This window comes from Harmonia axyridis, chromosome 2 (genome assembly GCF_914767665.1).
Source record: "Harmonia axyridis chromosome 2, icHarAxyr1.1, whole genome shotgun sequence".
NCBI lineage: Eukaryota > Metazoa > Arthropoda > Insecta > Coleoptera > Coccinellidae > Harmonia > Harmonia axyridis.
In genome coordinates this window covers 60,205,882-60,231,373 of record NC_059502.1, presented here as the reverse complement: position 1 = coordinate 60,231,373, position 25,492 = coordinate 60,205,882, and the positions used below count along the sequence as shown (strand labels likewise).

The window sequence follows — 25,492 nt, the reverse complement described above, 5'->3', positions numbered from 1 at the left end:
ATTTCGATCTTTCTGGCCATATTGAAACGTTGACTTGTGAAATATCGGAAGTGCATAGGCAAAGATTCCTCAAAAATTGGTGAAATAAAATGGACACTTTTGAAACAGTCTCAAAATGTGAACTTCCTTAACTTTTGCGGAGCAGAATATTGATTTCGATCTTTCTGGCCATATTGAAAAACGAAACGTTGACCCATGAAATGTTGGAAGTACACCAGAAAACCTTTAGATTTCTCAAAAATTGGTGAAATAAAATAGACACTTTTGAAACAGTCTCAAAATGTGAACTTCCTTAACTTTTGCGGAGCAGAATATTGATTTCGATCTTTCTGGCCATATTGAAAAACGAAACGTTGACTTGTGAAATATCGAAAGTGCACAGGCAAAGATTCCTCAAAAATTGGTGAAATAAAATAGACACTTTCGAAACAGTCTCAAAATGTGAACTTCCTTAACTTCTGCTGGCCATAGTGGAAATACAAAACGTTGACCTGTGGAATGTTGGAAGTGCACAGTTAAAACTTTAGATTGCTCAAAACTTGATTAAGGAAAAATAGACCCTTTGAAACCTTCTCGAAATGACTGAACTTCCTTTACTCTTGCGGAGCAGAATATTGATTTCGATCTTTCTGGCCATATAGGCAGAACGAAACGTTATCTTGTGAAATGTTGCAAGTTCACGAGTCTCCGGAGCTTCCAGGTCAGCCGAAAGTGTCCTTAATGTATCTAAAACTACTAAAAACGGTAGACTATCGATTTCCGTTTCGTGTGGTACCTCAACGAACGAAACCGGATGAATATTTTATTTGTAATACGAGTATGAGTTCCCTCGGGGCGCCATAAATTCCAGCATTCCAGGCCCCCCCTCCAGGCCTGGAAAAGGGTGTTGCCGGCACGAGAAACTTCGGAACTTTCAATATTGTTGTTGAGAAAACTCAATACATCTGTGCCAATTTCAGCTTGACATTAATTAGTTCGGGGTAAAATTCCTGGGCCGCATTGTATACTCGTCAGACAGACAATTTGAGCCGCCAGATTAGTTAAGCTGTTCGTATATACATATTGAACGTTTAAGAGATTATTCTTTCTAAATTACAAGCTTGTGGGAAGCAAGTTGAGAATAACGATGTCTATCATAACTTTGCTATCTTCTCGTACATTCTTGGCACCCTTAAATTAAGTTGTCCTTTTTTACACCGAAGCATACACGAATTATAACATAGTGAGGAATTTTCAAAACTTCATCTCGCAATCTCAGCGTGCTTGCCAGATGATGCATCTGATAATGAAACATTATTTCTCTAATTCTATGGTGATTCCGTTCATTCTTCCACATCTTGTTCAAAATCGTGCGAGAATATATCAGAAACGCACAGTTTTCATGGTTATATTTTTTTATTATATGTTGGTACTCCGAACTTTCCGCCACGGCTTTATCTGTCAATTCATCAATTTGCCTTAAAGAAATCAGTTCTGCCAACTAACATGTTTGAATGCAAAAATCACTAAATGATATTTATGGAAATATTCCATTGATTTCAATACAAATGCAATGAATTAGAGAAAATAATGTAAAATACTCGTACAGAAGGCTCATTCTACCACTCGTTCATTCAAAAACTCTCCACTTCGTGGCTCGTTTTTGAATTTTGAACTTGTGGAAGAATATCAATGCCTTCTGCACTTGTATTATAAATAATTATTATAAATTTTCTAGCTTTTTGGAAATCAGGTGAGTGAGAGAATAAGGGGTGGAAGGAAATTTTTTTTGGCAAATTATTTCAAATGTGCACAAAATTATGTTGAATTAATGAATAAATTGTTTCGGCTGTACAACATAAAATGTTAATTTATAATTGATAACTGTCATAAATACAACGTTCAACTAATCTACAGGATGTCCCATCATTGACGCGATGCTCTATTACAGTAAAGCGCTGAAATTTTCGATTTTTTTTCCAACACAGTATTATTATCATCATTATAATTAGGGCTTCATTTTCAAATTGTTTGGAAGTACACAGGGTATACCAAAAAAGTTAAATGATCATCCCATACGATTGGAAAATTCAATAGAAAACAGGGTGTTCCATGAGAAAAATATATATGTTTTTTCTCATAGAACACCCTGTTTTTCATTGAATTTTCCAATCGTATGGGATGAATGTTTGTTCAGATGCTCTAAACGTCTAAACGGTCTAAACTTTTTTTGATATATTTACATCTACGTAAACCTACAGGTTGAGTATTTGACTTGTACATATATTTCAACTGAAGATTCCTATACTCAAAAGAAACACATTTTCCTTTACTATTTTTTCCAATTCTATGTTTTTTCTCAGTATAGGGGGCATTCTGGATTGTACCGGACTTTGATGGAATTTTATATTCGGAATAGATTCATCACACCAATAAAAAACTATATTCTCAAAATAATTCCCTTCGTTTCCATTCCATTAGCGAGATATAAGAAAAAATTGAATTTTTTTATGGATTTTCAACAGCCTGTATATTTGTAAGCGAGCAGAATCGGAAAAAATGGTAAAGGAAAAAAGTGTTTCATTTGATCTCAGAAATCTTCGATTGAAATATACGTACTAGTCAAAGTCTCCAACCTGCATATATAAAAAAGGATCTATGGAAATTATTTCAGGGCATCACGTTAAAATGACTGCACCAAATTGGATAAATCTTTTTTTGTTGTGTTCATTACTGTCATTAGAAGGTTTATACATCAAAATATTTCCTAAAAAATTGTACAGAAAAGAAAAAAGAGCTTTTCCTTTTCCTCCGACCGAGCGAACAAACATAGAGTATAACTTGACACTTCGAAGGGTGTATTTTGGGTTGCCTGACAGAAAGTCGTGTGCAGCCGGTGAGCGACTAGTTTTTCATTAAAAATTTGAGGGTCTTTGGAATAATGAACAATGAATTTATTCAAATGAGAATTTGAAAATGAAAAGAACGCAGTTAAGTAATGACATTTTGATAATTATTGATGACTCTACTGAATGTTCGAAAGAAGACGATTCAGTGATGACTTATTCAAAGGTTAATATCGAGCTTATTCCAAATGACACACTCTATATTTGATTTTCTCATTTTGTAGAAATTTTTGAACATAACAAATTTGAAACGTACCTAATAAAAAATTATATTCAGGGTATACCAGTTGGAATAAAACCAATATTAACGTTTGAATAAGTCAACAATGAATCGTCTCATTTTGAACACCCATTGGGGTTCTCAATGATTATCGAAAAATCAGTACCTAATTATAGAATATCCAAAGTTACTTGAACTAGTCCATCAAAACTATAATGGAGAATGATGAGATTCGAGAAAAATTAACCCTTATATCTCTTGAAGCCAGAAGACATAATTTTGATATAATGCATATAATGTATACAAAATTCTGCATAATTTCATTGACAGCCCTTTCCTTCTTCAAAGGATAAATTTAAACGTTCCTCAAAGGAATTTCAGAACCTGGGAACAATTCAATATAAATTTTAGTAGAACCAATTACGGAATGAACAATCCTCTCGATAGAGCATTGAGGGCTGCTGGTTCGGTGGAGGTTGATCTTTTCAATGTATCATTATTTCAACTGAAGAATTATTTCAGATCACTTAATAATTTTCATTAATTTTGTTTTTCCACATGATTGTGTGTTTTTTTTTCATGGTTCATTTGGTTTATTTGTTTATATGTAAAATGGTTTGCCCTATATAAATAAATAAAACGTTAGCTCAGATGTACCTTCGAAGTGGATACCGCGATCCGCTAAATACCGGAGTTCATTTTAGAGTATATTCGATGACCACAAAGGAATTTCTGGAAACTTGGACAACCCTTATATAATCGAAATATTCTGTCTTCCTCCAAAAGACTTTGGATATACTATACCTTCGTTCTTCTAATATTCAATTTAAAAAAAAAAATATTCCAATAATTTCTTTCTTTTTAGACTCGTAAAGTTTTCCGAAAAATTCAGGAGAAATCTAAATATTTCAAAAAGGGCAAGTTTTAAGCATATGAAACTTCGAACGAACTTGGTTTCAAATATTCCATGCAACAAGGTGTACCATAAGAAAAAAAATATCATTAAATATTCACACTTTTTCGGCACACCGCAAGGGCGGGTTAGAGGGTTCAACCCCCCCCCCTCCCGAAATGTGAAGATGTCACCGTTTTTTCAAATAAAAAGAGGCAACATAAATGTATAACCAACCTTCGCGCAGCCGCAGTCGATAATCTGAATCTTTAAAACCCCCGGAGGTGAAACCTGGCTACGCCCGTGGCACACCCTGTGTATTTCCGAACAATTTGAGAATTTAGCACTGATGGATCTTAATGATACTACTTGCAAATCTCGACTAACAATTTATAATTTGAAACAGAAAGGTTATCGGGTATGTAGTGAAACTTGAACAATTTTAGCTCTTTATTGCTTCAGCCAAGCTTTCGGACAATAACTTGTCCTTCTTCAGGGCTAAAATCAATGTGAGTCTTAAATGTTGAAATTACCTCAATGTCTATATACAATAGGTATGCAACTTGCAAGGAATAACTATACTTTTCTCAATCTTAACAATAGAATCAAACATCAAACATTTTTTAAGATTTCACTAGTTGTTTGATTCTATTGTTAAGATTGAGAAAAGTAGTTATTCCTTGCAAGTTGCATATTGTATATGGACATTGAAAAAATTTTAACATTTAAGACTCACATTGATTTTAGACCTGAAGAAGGACAAGTTATTGTCCGAAAGCTTGGCTGAAGCAATAAAAAGCTAAAATTGTTCAAGTTTGACTACATACCCGATAACCTTTCTGTTTCAAACTTAATGATACTGTGTCAAAAAAAAAACGAAAATTTTAGAGGTTCATCATGAAGGAGCGAAACGATGGTGGAACACCTTGTATACCTTCCCTTTATAATTGTAGTGATCAGTTCTACCTCCTGTCATGAAAGGAGTTAAAAGTACAAATTTGTACGCTTACAGCCGGAGGCAAAAGTCAACTACAACACTATGATCTAACTAACATCAAGAAAGTCTACAAAGAACATCTACTTGTCTAGGTTGAAACATACCCTTGCTCATAAACTCCGTTATGATGTAGAACGGCGGCTCTCTCGTGCAGACGCCCATCAGCTGCACCAGGTTGGGATGCTTCATCTCCTTCATGATGGCCGCCTCCTCCAGGAAGTCCTTCAGGGCCATGGTGTCTTCCTTCAGGGTCTTGACGGCCACCGTCATGTTGTACCGCTTCCATACCGCCTCGTAAACGTCGCCGTACTGGCCGCCTCCGAGCTTGTGCCTCATCACGATGTCGGTCCTGTTTATCTCCCATTCGTCCGGCTCCGGACTGAGGGGGAAGACCGTCGGCTTGTTGTGCTTGGGGGCGGGATAGAGCAGTTGCGTTATTAGGCCGTCAGACAGCATGGAATGGTGGTGTACCAGTTCGGCCAACGTGCTGAATTTACTCTCCGCCGTCACGTATACCTTGCCCTCCCCGTCTTCGTTGATCCGATAGTGATATACTCTACCCTCGTACCTGTAAAAATAACATAACGATACATCAGTGGCGGCTCGGGAGACATTCGAACCCGCGGAGGCTTCAATTTCGAGATGTATCTCGGGAGATGTATTTCACTCCCCGGTGGGGATGAACCACGTCGGAGAAAAACCGTAGATGATGAGTTATCGTCGATATTTTCAATCATACAGGGTCTCCCAACGAATATTTTCCTCGTCGTAATTTCCACCTATCACAAACGCTCAAATATGAATTAAATATAATAGTAATTTACGTATTAAGTCCGGGTAATAGGGTTTTTTGGACGAATAGACAAAATTCCAGGACGAGCGTAAGCGAGTCCTGGAAGTCTGTGAGTCCAAAAAAACCATTTTCGGGCGTGTTGCGTACAATATTTTTTCGGCAACCATGTAGAATAACACTATCGCTGCTGCTTTCCATATTTTATTGCGATTGCGATCGAAAAACATGCAAATTTTTGACAACTAATTTCATATGAACTGTCAGTCGTTATCTCGGTTGCTATGGATTCTATGCTTCTTTTCCGGCCTAGTCCGGGAAGTACGTACTTTCCGGACTAGGCCGGGAAATGCTTCTTTCTCAGAGAAAAAGCGTCCGGGAAGTGAGCACTTTCCGGACGGTTGCCGAAAATAGTAATTTACGTAACAAGTCCGGAAAATAGGGTTTTTTTGGACGAATAGACAATGGACAATGGAAGTCTATGAGTCCAAAAAAACCATTTTCGGGCTTGTTGCGTACAATATTTTTTCGGCAACCATGTAAAATAAAACTATCGCTGCTGCTTTACATATTTTATTGCGATTGCGATAAAAAAACATGCAAATTTTTGACAACTAATTTCATATGAACTGTCAGCCGTTATCTCGGTTGATAGGGATTCTATGATTCTTTTTCGGCCTAGTCCGGGAAGTACGTACTTTCCGGACTAGGCCGGAAAAGAATCACGTCGTTTGTGTCATTGTGAATATGAAAATCTTGGTAGGTATATTTTTAATAAATGCAGTTGATCATTACCATAGTAACCGAAAAAACGGATGACAGTTCATATGAAATTAGTTGTCAAGAATTTGTATGTTTTTTGACCGCAATGGCAATAAAATATGGAAAGCAGCAGCAATAGTGTTATTCTACACGGTTGCCGAAAAAATATTGTACGCAACACGCCCGAAAATGGTTTTTCTCTATTTCAGTATCGTAATGAGTTAATTACAGTTCTAAATTCAAATTCCGTAATCTGTCATCGTTTTCAGAAATATTTTTCGTTTTCTGGTTGTCTATACTGACTTCCAATCCTACCAAATTTCAACAAACGTCAAAAATTGTGAATATAATATAATTTGGATATAATGAAATGATGTGCAATATTATTCGCAAATTCTTCTAATTCTGGTGGTGTTCAATCGATTTCGTCAAACATAATTCACGAACCTAATGCGTAATTGTAAATTATTTCCAAATTCGAAACGTACGATTCATATTCAAATTCCGTAATCTGTCAATTTTCGTAACAGTCACACCAACTGCCAAGATACAATACAAAAGTCACTAGGATATATAATCTGAATTTCTCATTGAATTTCGACAATATTTCACAAAACTTGACTGAAATAGAGAAAATATCGTCTAATACTCGTTGCAGAAGGCAATTCCAACACTCTTGCGTTCGAAAACTAGCTCCTTCGTCGCTCGTTTTCGAATTTCGCATTCGTGTTGGAATATGAGCCATTCTGCAACTTGTGTTAGAATATACTATTTTGGACTCACAGAGGACTCGCTTACGCTCGTCCTGGAATTTTGTCTATTCGTCCAAAAAAACCCTATTTCCCGGACTTGTTACGTAAATTACTATTCTCTATTTCAGTATCGTAATGAGTGGTACTAAAAACAGTGCTGAACTGAACCCATTACAGCATTGTTTTCAGATATATTTTTCGTTTTTTGGTTGTCTACACTGACTTCCGATCCTATCAAATTCAACACACAATAACACACAGTTTTCAATATAATATAATTTGGACTTAGTGAAATGATTTGCAACATTATTCGCAATTTCCCTTAATTCTGGTGGTGTTAAATCGACTTCGTCAGAAACAATTCACGAATTTAATGCGTAATTATAAATCATTTCAAAATTCAAAACGTACGATTCAAATTCCGTAAACTGTCAATTTTCGTAACAGTCCCACCAACTGCCAAGATAAAATACAAAAGTAACTAGGATGTATAATCTGAATTTTTCATTGAATTTCGACAATATTTCACAAAACTTGACTGAAATAGAGAAAATATCGTCTAATAATCGTTGCAGAAGGCAATTCCAACACTCTTGCGTTCGAAAACTCGCTGCTTCGTTGCTCGAATATGAGCCCATTCTGCAACTTGTTTTAGAATATACTATTCTATTGACAAACTTAATCTGAATTGTTGGTATTTTTGAGAGCGCATTCGTGTTGGAATGGGAGCCAATTTTACTATTATAGATAGGAAAACTGTATGACGGCACCTGTCAGCAGTTTTTTCGAGTGTACTCGCGGCATATCTCGACAGCTATTTTCATGAAAGATTGCAGTATCTTTGAAACAAAGTAATTATGGTCTGATGAAATAGTCTTGTCGCATACCTTTCGCGCATTCAATTTTTTTGGAAAAATCAAAAACCAAAATGCAAGGTAATATTTTTTCAGCAAAAAGCATTTGTGCAGGTGCAAAAATCCTCGTCTACGACTCGGATTTTTCTTGCCACCAGCACTCATGATTTTTGCTGAAATATTACTTAGCAACGTGTTTTTTCGATTTTTTTTTCGAAAAAATCAGATGCCCTTATGATATTACGAAAATTCAACCCCCCTCCTCCCCCAGAACTCAGAAACGGAAAATTTTCGAAGATTAAAAAACAACAGGTCAACTTCTGTTTTGAGGGGGACGAATTTCCATCGAGAGTTTGTTTTGTTTTTTCGGAACAATGTCTTTCTAGGAATTCTTTCTCACTAATGCAGAACTTGAAAATTATATTTGGATTATAAGAACTCTTAGTATCTCGAATTTGGCGATTCAACTGTGGTCAACATCTTATTTTGACTGCAATTTCAATATGTATTACATTATTTCATGAGTAGTAAACCATAAAATATCTTTCAAACTAACCAACACTCGGCATCTCTTGTCTATATAAAAAAATGATAAGGGTTGATGCCAACAAATGCTTCATTCTGATTTTTAGGAGCGGTTCAAATTTTTATTGGGACAGACTGTACTGTATAGAAATATTATATGTAAATTAATATAATATTGAGAAACATAATTCACATGAATATAAAATATAAACTGGAGAAAGCATTAAAAAATAATCAGAGTCTTTTCCCTATCAGTCCGCTCCTCTGTTGGTATAGGTTTGTCCACCCTTCGGAAATAATAGGACAGATGTAGCCACAATAGAGAGACATATAATCGTTACTTTCGAAAATAAAGGGTAGATTTCCTTATTTTTTCTCCACCATTCCAAAGGATTCTCTCTGAGTGATATCAAAGAATTTCTCAAAAATAATGATAGTTCCGATTTTTCGATTGAGCTTGAAATTCAGTGTCCAGTTGCAATTTTCAATTTTTTTCATTTATTCTCTTTTACCGCTATCGATGTTGGTGTGAATCTACCTCGAACCGCACCAAACAGTCAATTTTAATGGATGTAATATGGTGATTCGTTAATGGCTTGGGAGATTATATTTACTACATATACGGCATATGTGGCTTATTGATGAAGCCCATTCAACCAGAATTGAGCTTCATCACTAAACACAATTCTTCGGTAAAGATGCTCATTCGGCCAGTTTAGCACAATCAGCTGAAATGTGACGTAAACGATGGTCATATGGTGTCAATTGTTGCACGAGATGTATTTTATAAGCACGTGAGCCAAGATCCTTACGTCAAATTTTCCACGTAATCGATGGACAAAGGCCAACAAGTTGAGAACGGCGACGTATCAAAATTTCGCGCTACAACAGCAACATTTTTTTCGAGAAGAGTGAAATTAGTACGAAAACGATCAAGAACTGAGCGAATTGCTCACTTACTAGGTCGATTATATTGACTGTAAAATGGTCGAAGTGCCTCTATGAACTTCGCGAACAGATTAATTTTTTTCAAAGTGAATTTCCACAATTCGGAAGCACTGTTCTACCGTTAAACGATTCAGGATAAATTGTCAAACTTTACTAAACAGAAATGTCAAGTCAATACAGTTTGACATTCTCAAATGTCAAACCATAGACAACAAGCATCGTTAGTTCTCATCGTTCGCGATGTTTATAGTGTTATTTCGACGAACCCAAGATTTTTCCTGGATATGAATGAATTAATATCCACTTAGTTACTGAAAAGTCTAACTTAACGTTAGAAAAAATGTTGAAATTTCTACTATCAGTTTCAATGAGAAACAGCTACACTGAAGACTAATACACGAAGCATTACCATTAACAATCATAGAAATAATATGTATTTTGATCTAAGTCATTTTTTTAATAATTATGTCAAAATTTTCGTATATATATATATAGCTTTAGCGTCAGATACAACTATTTTCATGAAAAAAATTTCTATAAACATATATCCTAACAAGCTTCGTTTTCGAGATACAGGGTGTTAGAGTTTGAAGAAAAAATCTTTCTTATAACTCTAGTATTGTTACGTTTCCTGCCAAAATTATCCAGTGGCGAAGATATAGGGGTGCGATGATCCTTTTCTTATGAAAATCTACACCAAAGATTTATAAAAAGAGGTCTCTTGAATTATTTTCATAGAATGTAAATAATCAAGTACAAAGCAAATACCACTCACAAAAACTACAAAAATCAATTTCTCAAAGGACCCCGCACGTTTAGTAGGGAAAATGGCTTTCCGTGAATTTGGCTGAATTTTTGATATGTTGTAGTTCTTGATGAACTGATCAGAAAAGTCCTCAGCCATAAAGCTCAGAAATGGACAGTTTTCGAGATATGGAGCTTTGAAAATGGATTTTTTGCAATTTTCGGGGTTTTTGCTCATCAATCAGGGAGCTCTCATTTCTGGTTTTTATGGAATTTGGATGTTCGGCGGCCAGAACCCGACTGAGAAATGATCTTCCTTGGTTATATTAGGCACCGCCATCGATAATTTTTTATACACTGCTCCACATTGGCTATGAAATGAGATACAAAATCCAAGATCTTCCATACATCTTTTCATGCCACAAGATGACGCCAGAATAATTCACATGACCGAGAAACGACATATTGTGAGATTTTCTTAAGATATTTTTAATAACTGAATCCTCATATATCTGATGTCCAATAATATCAAATATGTTAGCCGAAATGTTCATAACCAGGCATCGCGAGCTGTAATGGGGGAAAATGGGAAAATCATTATCATATATCCTCAGGGATAACAATTGTGATCACTATTGATGTCATTTACATATGATATGTGATTTGTTTCTCATAAATCTCGATAATCTGACAATGGGGTACCAAGACATTTTCCTCAGAATGTCTCGAAATTGATGATAGCATCTCACAGACAAACGAATCCGTGAAAATGTCTGCAGTTTTGATACAATATAGTACTATCCTGGTATAATATAGAAATCCAAGTGTTGGAAGCAAACTATGAATGGAACTTCCGATATTAACCCACGAATTCTTGAAAATATTTTTTTTTCTATGAACTTTTTGAACTTCACACATACGAATGAATAGGTACTATCTAATAATATGATCGTTGGCAAAATGAATGAGTAGATCAATCAAAAACAATATAATAATGAGAGTAACATTCATAATAATAATAACAATAATGATAATAAACAAAAAACATTTAAAATTATATTAGCAATCGCAAGAAATCATTTAGAATATTATGAATCGAATCGGGGCAAAATTAATGATTTGATAACATAAAACTATATCAACGAACGTAACACAATCACAAATCATCTCAAAAATAAGAAGAAAAATCAAGCCTTTCACTCCATGTAAACTCCTATCTAACTACTCGATCTTTGGTTGGGTGGATACTACCTCATCACATCATAATATCATTGATTCATTCTGTTGGCAGCATCGATCACATAGTTCAATAAATCGGAATTTGGATACTTGACTCCTTGGTTATGGCGAGCATAACCAATGGCGTGAAAGGCTTGATTTTTCTTCTTATTTTTGAGATGATTTGTGATTGTGTTACGTTCGTTGATATAGTTTTATGTTATCAAATCATTAATTTTGCCCCCGATTCGATTCATAATATTCTAAATGATTTCTTGCGATTGCTAATATAATTTTAAAAGTTGTTTGTTTATTATCATTATTGTTATTATTATTATGAATGTTATTCTCATTATTATATTGTTTTTGATTGATCTACTCATTCATTTTGCCAACGATCATATTATTAGATAGTATTCATTCGTATGTGTGAAGTTCAAAAAGTTCATAGAAAAAAAATATTTTCAAGAATTCGTGGGTTAATATCGGAAGTTCCATTCATAGTTTGCTTCCAACACTTGGATTTCTATAATCTACCAGGATAGTACTATATTGTATCAAAACTGCAGACATTTTCACGGATTCGTTTGTCTGTGAGATGCTATCATCAATTTCGAGACATTCTGAGGAAAATGTCTTGGTACCCCATTGTCAGATTATCGAGATTTATGAGAAACAAATCACATATCATATGTAAATGACATCAATAGTGATCACAATTGTTACCCCTGAGGATATATGATAATGATTTTCCCATTTTCCCCCATTACAGCTCGCGATGCCTGGTTATGAACATTACGGCTAACATATTTGATATTATTGGACATCAGATATATGAGGATTCAGTTATTAAAAATATCTTAAGAAAATCTCACAATATGTCGTTTCTCGGTCATGTGAATTATTCTGGCGTCATCTTGTGGCATGGAAAGATGTATGGAAGATCTTGGATTTTGTATCTCATTTCATAGCCAATGTGGAGCAGTGTATAAAAAATTATCGATGGCGGTGCCTAATATAACCAAGGAAGATCATTTCTCAGTCGGGTTCTGGCCGCCGAACATCCAAATTCCATAAAAACCAGAAATGAGAGCTCCCTGATTGATGAGCAAAAACCCCGAAAATTGCAAAAAATCCATTTTCAAAGCTCCATATCTCGAAAACTGTCCATTTTTGAGCTTTATGGCTAGGGACTTTTCTGATCAGTTCATCAAGAACTACAGCATATCAAAAATTCAGCCAAATTCACGGAAAGCCATTTTCCTTACTAAACGTGCGGGGTCCTTTCCCATTAGTGACAAAAGAAAGTACAAAAATTGGCGTAGTGTATTATAACGCTTTCAGATGACATTCAATTCAACATTTTAGCAGGACCATCTATCAGACACAAACAATAAAAAATATTCACGAAAATTTTTTATTGTTTGAGTGTCTGACAAACTTGTTTTCTGAAATGTTTGTACTTTCATTTATCACTAATGAGAAAATTTGAAAAATTAATTTTTGTAGATTTTCGTGGACAGTGTTTGCTGTCCACTCGATTTTCTCGAAAACGATACATTATATCAAAAAAATTCAGGAGACTTTTTTGAATGAAGTTCTGTTGATTTCAGAAATGAAACAATTTTTCTGAAAAAAATCTAGTGGCGAAGATCGTCAGAAAGAATCACACACCTATATCTATACCACTGGATAAGTTTAGCAGGAGACACTTCCCTAATTACATTATCAAGACTTTTCAATACGTAAAAATTAAAACAATGAATGTAATAATATTAGAGTTATAAGTAAAAAAAAAATTTTTTCAGGCTTCAACACTCTATATCTCGAAAACGAAGCTTGAAAGATATATGTTATTAGGAATTTTTCATGGAAATAGTTGTTCTATCCGATGCCAAAGTTATTGCACTAAAATCTGGACCTCCCTGTATTATAATGAAAGAGCAGTTATTTTAGCGGTGAAACAACTTACCAGTCTGGCAACCAGTAAATAAGACAATATAATATATCTTAAGTAATCCAGAAATCTGTATCGACAAAAATACTTTTTTTCACTAAAATTTAGGGTTTCAGTTTTGTAATGTACCTATAGAATCCAAATTTAAAATCAGAAAATCCGTGCGTTCGATTTGCAAAACTTTTCTCACAAAGAGAGTTATTCTCATGAAATTCTGTATGAATATTTGAGAAAAAAAAAGGATTGAAATTTTGAAATATTCACAAAATGGTATATACAGGATTATACAATTTTGAACGTATACCTACTGCTATGATTTTTTACCGTAAGATTCTAGTTCAATAATAATCAAAGTTTCGAAATTTTTCAATATTCCCCTTCTGAAAATGGTGCTTATATTATCTACATTACAACAATTTTGTTTTCTTACTCTCTCATTGCGTAGTGGATTAAGGATCGTCCCAGTCATCTCGAAGCCACAGGTTCAATTCCGAAGAGGTAGAATAATTTTTTTTGAATTCGGAAACTTGCATTTTTTTTTATTGAAATAAATTTTCAAAGTATGTTCTGCTGTCTAACAAGGGTGGTGGTCGAAACGAAACAAACAACAGGCGAACAAGACCAACCGCGAACTTCTTATGGAATTCCTGTACACCCCTCCCTTACCGGAGATCTAACGAATATAGTCGAAGTTGATACGACACGAATTTCTCGGGAAGGGGAAATATAGTGGCAGGCCTCCTCTGGCATCCTATTCGCAAGAATATTGCCAATAAGTTTGCTGAATTTGTGTTCAGTTTTACTAGAGACGGCCGAAAATATAAGCTCAAATTACGAATTAAGAGGAGGCAAACGGATATTAGCCACCTGCGCAAGACGCAGGCATTATAAATTCATGCCACTAAATGTAATTTATGTGTTTTGGTTAATTATTTTCAATAATAACCGACTGAATCGTTGGGGGAAAATTACAACCCCCCTGAAAATTTCACAGTTTACGTTTCCCTCGTAAACTACGGGGGCCATTCTTGTGAATACGAAAATCAATCGTGATACAATTTTGAGTCTTGAACTTCTCAATATTCCCCATTGAATGAAACTGTGATATTATCTGCATACATCACACCATACTTGGTTAGTCTAGAGGCATATCGATCTCGACGCCACAGGTTCGAATCTGAACAGACAAAATGTTTTTTTTTTTTTTTTTCATTTTACTACTTGCGTTTTATTGAATAATATTAGGAATATTTCCCGATCAAATAATATTAAAAAACCTTATATAGGCTGTTTTTTTTTCGAGGTATATAACTTTGAGTTGGCATTACTGTTCAAGATGGCGACCGATTTAAAAGCTGTCAAGTGATTTATTCTCAGTTTGGTTTGGCAATTCATCATGAATAGATTCACGCCTGAACAACGCTTGCAAATAGTGCAATTTCATTTCGAAAATAATGGTTCTGTGCGGAATACATATCGCGCACTACGTCCATTAGCGATGAAGCACACTTCTAGATGATTGGCTACGTCAACGAACAAAACTGCCGCATTTGGAGTGAAGCTAATCCTCAAGTGAATGTCGAAACACCGTAACATCCAGAAAAACTGACTGTTTGGTGCGCTTTATGGGCTGGTGGAATCATTGGTCCGTACTTCTTCAAAAACGATGATGGCCAGAACGTTACTGTCGATGGTGATCGGTATAGACTATAGAGCCACGATTACTAACTTTTTCATTCCTGAATTGAACAACCATGATGTCCAGGAGCTGTGGTTCCAACAAGACGGCGCAACATGTCACACAGCTCGTGCCACAATCGATTTATTGAAAGACACGTTTGGTGACCGCCTAATTTCACGTTTGGACCCTGTGAATTGGCCTCCAAGATCTTGTGATTTAACACCGCTAGACTACTTTCTGTGAGGCTGTGTAAACTCATCGGTCTATGCGGATAAGCCACAAACCCTTGGCCATTTGGAAGACAACATTCGCCGTATTATTGCCGATATACGGCCTCAAATGTTGGAAAAAGTCTTCGAAAATTGGACGTCCAGATTGGACTACATCCGAGCCAGCCGTGGCGGTCATATGCCAGAAATCATATTTAAAATGTAATGCCACAAGATTATCTTGCGGATAAATGAAATTCATGTCAATCGAATTCCATCGTTGTTTTATTGCAATTTAAAGTTCTATAGCTCAAAAAAAAAAAAACACCCATTACATCACACCACACTTGGTTAGTCTAGAAGCATATCGATCTCGACGCCACAGGTTCGAATCTGAACAAGAAACATGTTTTTTTTTTCATTTTACTACTTACGTTTAATTGAATAATATTAGGAATATTTCCCGAGCAAATAAAATTAAAAAAAACCTCATGTAAGCTTTGCAAGTGTTCTTTAGCCGAGGATTGAACTGAATATAAGAAGTAACAGGTAGGTGCAGGTTGCTAAAAATTATGACATGTTCGACATATATGGAAGTATACTCTGTGGCAAGAAATGAAACGTCAAGAAGGCCTTGAAATATTTTGACCAAATTTGGCAGAAATGTTAAGAACTCTTTAAATGTTGTAATTGATTGAAATTTTATTTCGAATAATTTAGTAGCCATGGAAAATTTAATTTGATTTTTGGTTGCAATTCTTTTGTTTTTATGTTCTTCGCGTTTGAGGCTGCGATTATGCTTATTGTGCGCAGTGTTAAATCCGGGGGGTGTCTGAGGGGGTGTATTTATCCCCCCCCCCCCCTACGGAGCTTGGCCGATACCCCCCGGAGAAAATTTTCTGGATTCAACACTGATTCTGCGACAACTGAGTGAATTCGTAAGAGGTCGCATTATTGGATTACGTCGAGATTGCTTTTCAATTAAAGAAATTGCTAATCGTCTTAAGAGGGAGCACCACCACGTGGCTGCTCAGTTCACAACGAAATTAGAGATATTTCTTCTCACAAATCTCCGATTTTTATGAGGTGTTCACATAATTTCTTTAAACAATAATCTGCTAGACAGAAATTATATATTTTCAATTTGCGAATGAAAAAAAAATTTTGTAACTTTTCGTATTTCTCAAACAAAAAAAATTGATGATATGAACTTTGTACAAAACACTGATATATTTTTAAAATATTCGTGAAAAAAAAAACCTAACAAAAATCATAATAACAGGAGTAAAACTGTAATTGTCGTCGTACAGTGCTGCCCTCTACTTATTTTCTTCGTAAAAAGAAAGAAGATGAAAAATGAATGTACAACTTCGTACACCTTACTAAGTTTGGTCATCGCAGGAGCGCCAGAGGAGAAATGAATGGGCACCAAAGTATGACTGATACGCGGAAAACCACGTGGTGGTAATCTCTCTTAAACCAATCTTTTGTAGTACGGTGTTATCAAGCATGGTTAAGAGAAGGTCAAGTACGTAGTAGACGAGGAAGTGGACGGCTAAGACAGATAAATAAGGTCCAAAACCGCCATCTTCGATTAATAGTATCAACAGACTGATCATTTCAAAACGAAGGACTTCCTGTGATCTTTCTTATAGTTTTTGGTGGCTCCGCTGAGTCATCAACAGCAACATTTGGAGTTGTGTGCCTTACGCCAGTATTGGGACGTGGAATGGCATAAGGTGGTAAGATCCAATATACTTCTCTTCCTTCAGGAGATGGATGACCCGATTTTTCAACAAGATAATGCCGTTCTTAATTGCAAGACCTTCTATGGAGAGTTTCGAAGAGACTGACGTGAAATCCATGTCAAAATCCATTACTACCTTTGAATAGTTAGAAAAACTTCAAAGCCTTGTTGATGTTGCATTTTTGTCACAGAGGTATTTCATGCAATTTTGGCGGTACGTTGTATGTGGAGACTTGGTCTTCCTTGCCACCTTCGATAAGCTGCTGTTGCAATACATACACATATTTCTCTTGAATACTTCCCAGGTGACATAAAATCAATCTTCCACTGATCCAATAATAAAAAAAATTCTGCTTTAATATAAAGAAATCCGGGCCGAGGCTTACGAATGCTCTCACGATACCTATGGTGAGCCCACTATTAGTGGAAGAACGTGGTTTCAACGCTTCAAGAACAGTGGTTTTGACGTCGAAGACTAGCATGGCGGTGGAAGATTTTTGAAGATGCAGAATAATCAAGACTCGCTTCAAACGCAACAAGAATTAAAAGGATTATTGGAAGTGACGCAAAAGCCATTTCAAAAAACCTGAAAGTCATGGAAATGATTCAGCAACAAGGAAATTGGGCGTCGTACGAGTTAAGGCTGAGAGATGTTTAACGGCGTTTTTTTGCTTGTAAACAGCTGCTTGCAAGGCAAAGACGGAAGGGATGGGTTCATTACGATAATCCCAAGCACAGAAAATCATGAGGATATCCCGGCTATGCTTCCACGTCGACGCCCGAACCAAATATTTACTATTCCAAGGTCATACTCAGTATTTGGTGCGACCAGGTTGGCATAGTGTATTATGAGTTGATAAAACCGACTGAAACAATCATAGGCGATCGTTATCGAACGCAATTGATGACAAACGGCCTCAATACAACGAGAGACATGTTAAAGTGATTTTCAGCATGACTATGCTCGACCCCATGTTGCGAAAGTGGTCAAGACATACTTGGAAACGTTGAAATGGGAAGTCCTACCCCACACACCGTATTCTCCAGACGTTTCTCCCTCGGACTATCACTTGTTTCGCTCAATGGCACATGGCCTGGCTGACCAGCACTTCCGGTCTTATGAAGAAGTGAAAAAAATGGATCGATTCGTGGAACGCTTCAAAAAAATGTTTACAGAGCGGTATTCGTACGTTGCTGCCCGAAATATGGTAGGTAGTAGTAGCCAGCGATGGATAATACTTTGAATCATAAATGTATAACCAGTTTTTTACAATAAAGCCTCGAATTTCGGTATGAAACGGTGGAAGGAAAGTTGTACGCCTATGTAGTTCGAACTTTCAGAGTAAAACATCGTGCGGGTCCCTACTTTATTACATACATAAGGAAAAGGAATATATGCTGAGTAGCCGCCATAAGGCACTGCGCCCCACTTTAAGTGCGCTAATAAAGAATGTCAAATAACATCAGGATGTGAAAAATTTGTTTCAAAGTTATAGGAAACCGGAACTACGATAGGGCCATCAGTATCGGCAAGTTTGTTACAGCTGTCGGCGATAAGAATTTAACTTATCTGGAATCAACCAAAGAATTAATTGATAAGTCTAATCGGCCGAAGGCCTAGAAAGTTAAAGTTTGTAACCAAGAAAACATCCCCCAGAATATTCTTGCACAACGCAAGGGGGTAGGAGAAGTGATAGTTAACGTTGAGCCATTGGATATTGCATTCTTTTTACATACAATGGTTGGTTAAGCCATAAGAATAATTTAAACCCTTTAGGAATGAAAATAAGTTAGGCGTCTGGAGTTTATACACAAGAAATCTCGAATAGTATCGGTTTTCGCTATAGGTAACTGGCCAGGATACAAGAAGAGTTTATTAGTTATTAGTTCATAAGGAGGTCAAGTTTTGCTTTTCATGATTTAAAAATTTCAATTATTGTGATTTGATCACTGCAAAACCTATTTTCAAGAAAAAAATGTATATGACACTAAGAACTATTCCTTGTGCGATTAGTCTAACACAATCTTTCTTTCTCAATCAACAACAAAATCAGAAAGCCACTTTTCTATTGATAAATAGATAACAATAGAATCATTTCGATTGTAAAGTTCGAAATCAAATGATGAAACATTTTCACACATACACTCCTTCCAACTAGCACAACGCCTGGGCTGAGGAAGAACCCACAGTTTTCTATGAGATAAGGCTTGAAAAAATGACTTGAATCACTTCTTTTTCAGTTAATAATTTCAAATTCAAAATTTCCAATTCAATTGGAAGAAATTGTAATTTTCCATATGATTATATTATAAGTTAAAATTTCACTAAAACAAACCTAACACAATCTAACTACATATAATGAAGCGTAAATTCATTTTGATAATTCAATTCAACGATTCACAATTCAATAATCAGCAATGAAAAAGATTTTAATTTAATATTCAAGACAATTTTCCTGTAAAAATATTGTCTTTGCAGTTTAATTTTCCAATTAACATAATTCATTACGATCATTTCAAAGTAAACAATTTTTTTATTACCTTAACGATATACTTCTTTGGCCAGGACTACTTTCGGATTCCCTCACCAAAAAACTGCCATTGATACCAGAACTTAATAAATATTCAGCAGCATTTCTTGATATAGGACCGTGGTACCATGAATGCTTCTCTAAGGAATTGACTGCGGTTACATAATTGGATGGCACCCATCCAATTTGATTAGTTGAAGAGTGTGCTTCACACCATTCACCACTCTTGTTATAGCTCAGAATTCGAACTTGTTCACCTGTTGAAAAATGAGGAATATTAATTGAAAATGTTAATCTTTTGAGATGGTGCTAATCAGTCAAAGTTAGATCTATAGTTTTGACGTCAAAATAGAAAATTCTCGATCTTCCAATCGAGTCTAAAAAATTAAATTCAAGTGAATGAAGAATATTGAACGCTGATGAAAAATGCGCAATGGACTAGTTTTCATTTTTTTGTTGAGGATTCATTCTAAAAATTTAAGTAAAATGAAACAAAAATGTGGAAGAATCATTGAAATATCTCTAGAAATGAAAAAGTTATGGGACTTTGAAGTTGCGCTTGGAAGAATAATTTCATAGTCTAGTGTGTGACGTCACGCCACTTACACGAGGAGACTGGTATTCGCAGAGTGCTTACGAATTCATTGGTGTAAAATCACTTGTGCAGTTCGTGTCGTGTTTTGTTCGTTACACGATGGCTGAAATAAAAACCTACAAATATTGTATTGTGCCTATGTGTGCAAGCACGACAATTGAAAACCCCAATAAATTGTTTTTTCATGTACCAAATGACATGAATCAAAGGAAGAAGTGGTGCAAATTAATGAGGCGTGACCTAAAACTACTTCATATGTGTGTGAAGATCATTTTGATGTAAGTACCTATCAGTACTAGCTGTCTATTTCTGATAGTAAAATACTAAGGTGTAAGTTGGTTTGAAATAAGTTATTGAGTAAAAATAACTTTGTCCTTTCACGAAGCCTTCTTCCATTATGGTGACATAAAAACAAAACTCGAGTTAAAACTACACTGTACAACTACAAACGGCGCGAGAGCCTTGGCGCGGCTAAGTATTTAAACGTTATTTATGGTGTAGCGATCACAGGCAAGTGGCGTGACGTCAAAGACGAGTAGAGACCAAAGACGTTCCGCGCTGAAATACATAAATTTAAATAATCTATTTCTTAGTCATTTATTGATGGATTTTCAAAATTTGTTCACTGCTTTATCAGTTTTGCTCTATATTTCAATTCTATCGTGTCGAATATAGTATTATCAACATCACTAAACTAGTCCATTACTATATCTGATTTTTACATCCAAATGATACTGCGTTCGATCAACGAATGATTACCTATCACACCACAAAATATAAAGGACGGTAGGGTATGCAAAGTTTCAGTATAGCTTCGAAAACAAGCATATATTCCGCTGAAAATATTAGGCATTTAACAATTACCAGTTTCGAATGCAAAATCGTAAGAATTTTCCATATGTTGGAAGTGCCTCCAAATAATTCAAAAGCGAAGGTAGTGCCGTTTTTCGTCTATGTGAAATACATAATGACTTTATTCTTCTTTCAATGAGGGTAATAGTTAATTCTGTTTATATGTATGTACAGGCGGCTTAGAGATTTTTATTACAGAGAATGTTGACAAACGCAGAGGAGCGAAGCAACCTTATCCTGTTTTGAAGTATCAAGGTTGAAATATGAAAAGGCGACCAGCAAACTGGGCCGAATTTCCGCCCCTCAAATATAGGCGTCTGAAACTGTCGCTTCACTGTTTAACCCCTAACGCCGGCCCTGTATAAATCTATTGATTTGCAATCAAAATCTTATGAAAGAGACTTTCTTTTAATTCTTCAAAGTGATTCTGATAAAGGGCAGGTAAAATCAGTAGTCGGTGACATTTGCAACCGAAATAAAAAAAAATGAAAGTAATATTTTCCAGAGCCTTTTTTGAATCAAGAGAAAGGCGTTGTCACATCTCCGGGGTTCAATATCTTCAGATGTTTCGAAATCCCGGCGCCAGGCTCCAATACACCTTGATATTTTATGTCCCCTTTCATTATCTTTATGTGGCAAACAAAACTTTAGGACCTCCCTTCCCGAATGAAACCAACCCAATCTTTCTACGACTCCCCTGAAGGTTCAGCGCCAAATACAAAGCTGCAAAGCAGGGTGTTACGTTATTGAAAAATTTTTCGTATTGAATATTGTTAGGTTAGGAACAGAGTATTCGACAGAAATATCACAGACTGAGTGACAGATTTTTTGAGTAATATATAAAGGCGATTGCATGAAAGATCTTAATAGGATTTTAATTAAAAAATTATAACCGAGAGTCTGCTTTGGTATTGTCATATTTTATACAAAGACAGTATTCATCTCGAGTTCATTTAGGACGAAAGTTAACTCTAATCTTGTGTAAGCTTAAAATAATACGGTCAGCTATGTTTTCATATCGCTGTTTTTGGTATAAATTGAACAATTTATAATTTAAAACATTTTTAAAGGATGTCAATAATTTTCCTGACCCTTGACTTCATGTATAAATGATTGTGATTCACAACGAGCAATAAGCCCGATCAACGGTAGTTGATTATACAGGTGATTCAAAATTCAGTATCATTATTTCAGGGGCGTTTTTTCAGGTCGAAATAAGACTTTTTCCATGAATATGTGTCAGTAAACGCTTCGTTATCGAACTACAGAGCGTTAAAGTTTCAAGATTTTTTTATTTTTTGCTTCATAGCTTTTTCAGTTTTTGAGATATTGAGATCAAATTTGAAACATAGGTTACGCTTTAGGGTTTACATCATCCAGTATGCCGAGTGATTGTAAAAAGCTACATGGGGATATTTTTTCAGGGTTAAATCCTTTTTCGCCTCATAATCTTTTTTGGAGTACGCCGCTGGTGGATTCTAAAATATGAAATGAATTATATATTTTGTTCAAAATATTTCTTGTCTCTTGTAATTTTTACGCATCTATGATCGTTCTTGTAATTCTTGTATTTTTATTTCAATAAAATTTTTCACAAAATGTAGGAACCTATTATCACAATGAAGACAAAAATTCAACGTATTTCGTTTGTGATCTGAATTACAAGTTTAGGGTAAATGTAGGTAATGGGGATCACTTAAGCGAAAATGAAAATAAAATCAAATATATGAATCAACTATTTATTGCTCTGTTCTTATTATAAACTTTACTTACTATACTATCAACTGAGATCAACTTTAATCACTTTGGCTTATTAGTTTTGGTACAATATAAAATTTAAAAAAATATCAGTTTGATCACAATTGTCAACACCGGTTGGCAATGGTGATCAGCATGTGGACAATGGTGATCAACACATATCACACACATAATTGTACGCAGAGTCCCATCCAGTACAATCGGCATGAGCCCAGTGCCCACAAGAAGTGCATCGGTACCATGTTTCATTGTTTCGTCCAAATTCACCACATACAAGACACAAGTTGCTTGCATCTTCTGTATCATCGTTTTCGTCATCCTGGCATAACTCATCCGTATTCACGTCTGACATCGAAGTATCATTGGAGTCCTGCAGTATTTTCTTCTTTACCTTCTCACGACGGATCTCCTGTGGCTTGCTTTTCTTCCCTATTCCTTTTCCTTTTCCTTGAGTTTTCAAAGCTTTGGCCTTCTTTTTATTTTCTTTTTCAACTAGGGCGTCTTTGATAGGTGTAGATGTTAAAATCGTTGCGTGCTGTTTTTGTCTTCCTTGTCTTTTCTTGGCAACTGTTACTTTCTTAGGCATTTGAATGAAATTTTGAACACTTGTCAGATCCTTAGATGTTGATGGTATATCAAATTGAGACAACCGTGTAGTCACTCGTTCAGATGTAGTGGGACAATATGTGGATGTACTTGGAATAGGACTATTTTGTTCTAGCTCGATAGTAGCTGTTATGGATGATACGGAGGCAACAGCACCAACAGAAGGCGATCCTAAAATAGAGTCAGCAAGATCTTGAACAACGATTGCCTCTGACTGTAGGACTTCAGCTTCTATAAAGTCTTCATCTGAAAAAACATTGGAATTTATCGGAAATATGCCCGTTGCTTTGAATCCTGCTTCGGCCTTACTCATGGAGGCAACATTAGAGAACGCTTTTTTGACCAACGAAGCAACATCATAGGGTGTTATTCTTTGTAAAAGTTGGCTCTTCATGAATAAATCGCATTCTCTTCTATATGCAGCTTTGAATGGACCAAAAAAGGACACCTCTAATGGCTGCATGCGATGAGAGGTATGGGGTGGAAGAGATAGCATATGGACATAGTTTTCCTTACAATACTCAAAGATGGCCAGTGAACTGTGGCTAGCATGATTGTCCAGTATTAATAGTATCGGCTCTTCTGCAGAAGGTTTGGCGTACTGGGTAAAATGTTTGAGCCATTGAAGGAAAAGTTCTTCATTTATCCATCCATTGTCCGAACATTTGTATATTGCTCCTGTTGGTCCATCCTTTTCAAGAGTCGGGGTCATCCTCTTTCGGGGAAAAATGAACATCGGCGGGACATATCCACCTCCAGCACTCATAGCGCAGAGCATAGTGATATTCTTACCCCTCTCCCAACTTGTTATGGACCCTACTCTCTTTTGTCCCGTTGCAGTTAATACTCTTTCAGGCTCTTGGACGGTAGAGATGCCGGTTTCATCACAATTGTAAATATTTTTAGCCAAAAATTTGTACTTCTCCATTAGTTCCTCTAGCAGATTGTAGAATCGTCCAACTTCAGTCTTGTTAAAGGCTGTAACTCTATTGATGCTAGTAGCTTCGGGCTTCCTTACAGAAATATTATTTCTGGCAATGAATCCCTCAAACCAAACTCGACCAGCCAATCTTGTACTCTTATTAAAATCGTGTTTCAGATTTAGGGCTTCAGCGTATTCAAACGCTGCTCTTTTTATTTGATTTGGGGTGCAGCCGTAGAATATGTTGGCCATTTTCTTGATTATGTCCGCGAATTCTTTCTCCATTTCAGGAGTGAAGACAGTTTGACGGCCGAGACGAGGTGCCTTATCAAATTTTTTTTTGTACCTCTTGTAAAGACTGGCAAATGGAATATTCATGGTCTTCGCGGCATTTCTTATAGAATAATTTTGTTCGACGATGAGCTTTATAGCCCTTTGCAGGTCCTCCATAGTCCAGTTAGCTTTATTAGTCGTTCTAGGACGTACTTTCGGCATCTAAAAACAAAAAATCATACTGTTTTACCGAGATTAAGTAGTGTGGGCAATGGGGATCACTATGTAGGTAATTGGGATCACCCGATTCCGATTACCTACATAGGCAAAAAGCGGGGGAAAGAACCCTGGCAAATATAATATAGGTTATAACAACAATATAGCTGTTGAATTGGACACTAAAATGCTACGACTGTTACACTTTGCATGTACAGAAATAAATATTTATTATTTTGTGACTTACCTTCGGATTTATCAACTCGAAAAATTAGATGAAAATAACACGAAACCTTCTCACACCCGTCTCACTCCTACGCATCGCTCGAACTGAGTGAATTACCGGCTGCGAACAGGAATGGCGTATAGCTATCGTTTAGTTATGTTGGCATCGGTGGTTCGCGCTCGATTTTTGTTATTTTGGGGTGATTACCATTGCCTACTGATTCCCATTGCCTACATTTACCCTACAATAAGAAACCTAACGAACCTATAGGTACATACATTCCATATAGATTTTTGTTTTATAAAACTTAAATAAGGGCTGTAAAATTTGAA

At 35.9% G+C, this 25,492-nt stretch overlaps 1 protein-coding gene across 8 annotated transcripts in view; it reads right to left on the bottom strand.

Annotated features, from left to right (window-relative positions):
- Positions 1-25,492, bottom strand: part of LOC123673763 (tyrosine-protein kinase Abl) — an 87,990-nt gene that overhangs the window by 31,247 nt on the left and 31,251 nt on the right. For all 8 annotated transcript variants that reach the window (XR_006746542.1, XM_045608434.1, XM_045608435.1 and 5 more), the window contains exons 4-5: positions 19,723-19,969; positions 5,099-5,562 (exon numbers count right to left, since the gene is read on the bottom strand). Coding sequence is in view for 7 of the 8 variants with exons in the window: in XM_045608434.1 (XP_045464390.1) it covers positions 5,099-5,562; positions 19,723-19,969 (711 nt within the window). In the remaining variant the exon portion in view is untranslated. The remainder of the gene's footprint in view (positions 1-5,098; positions 5,563-19,722; positions 19,970-25,492) is intronic.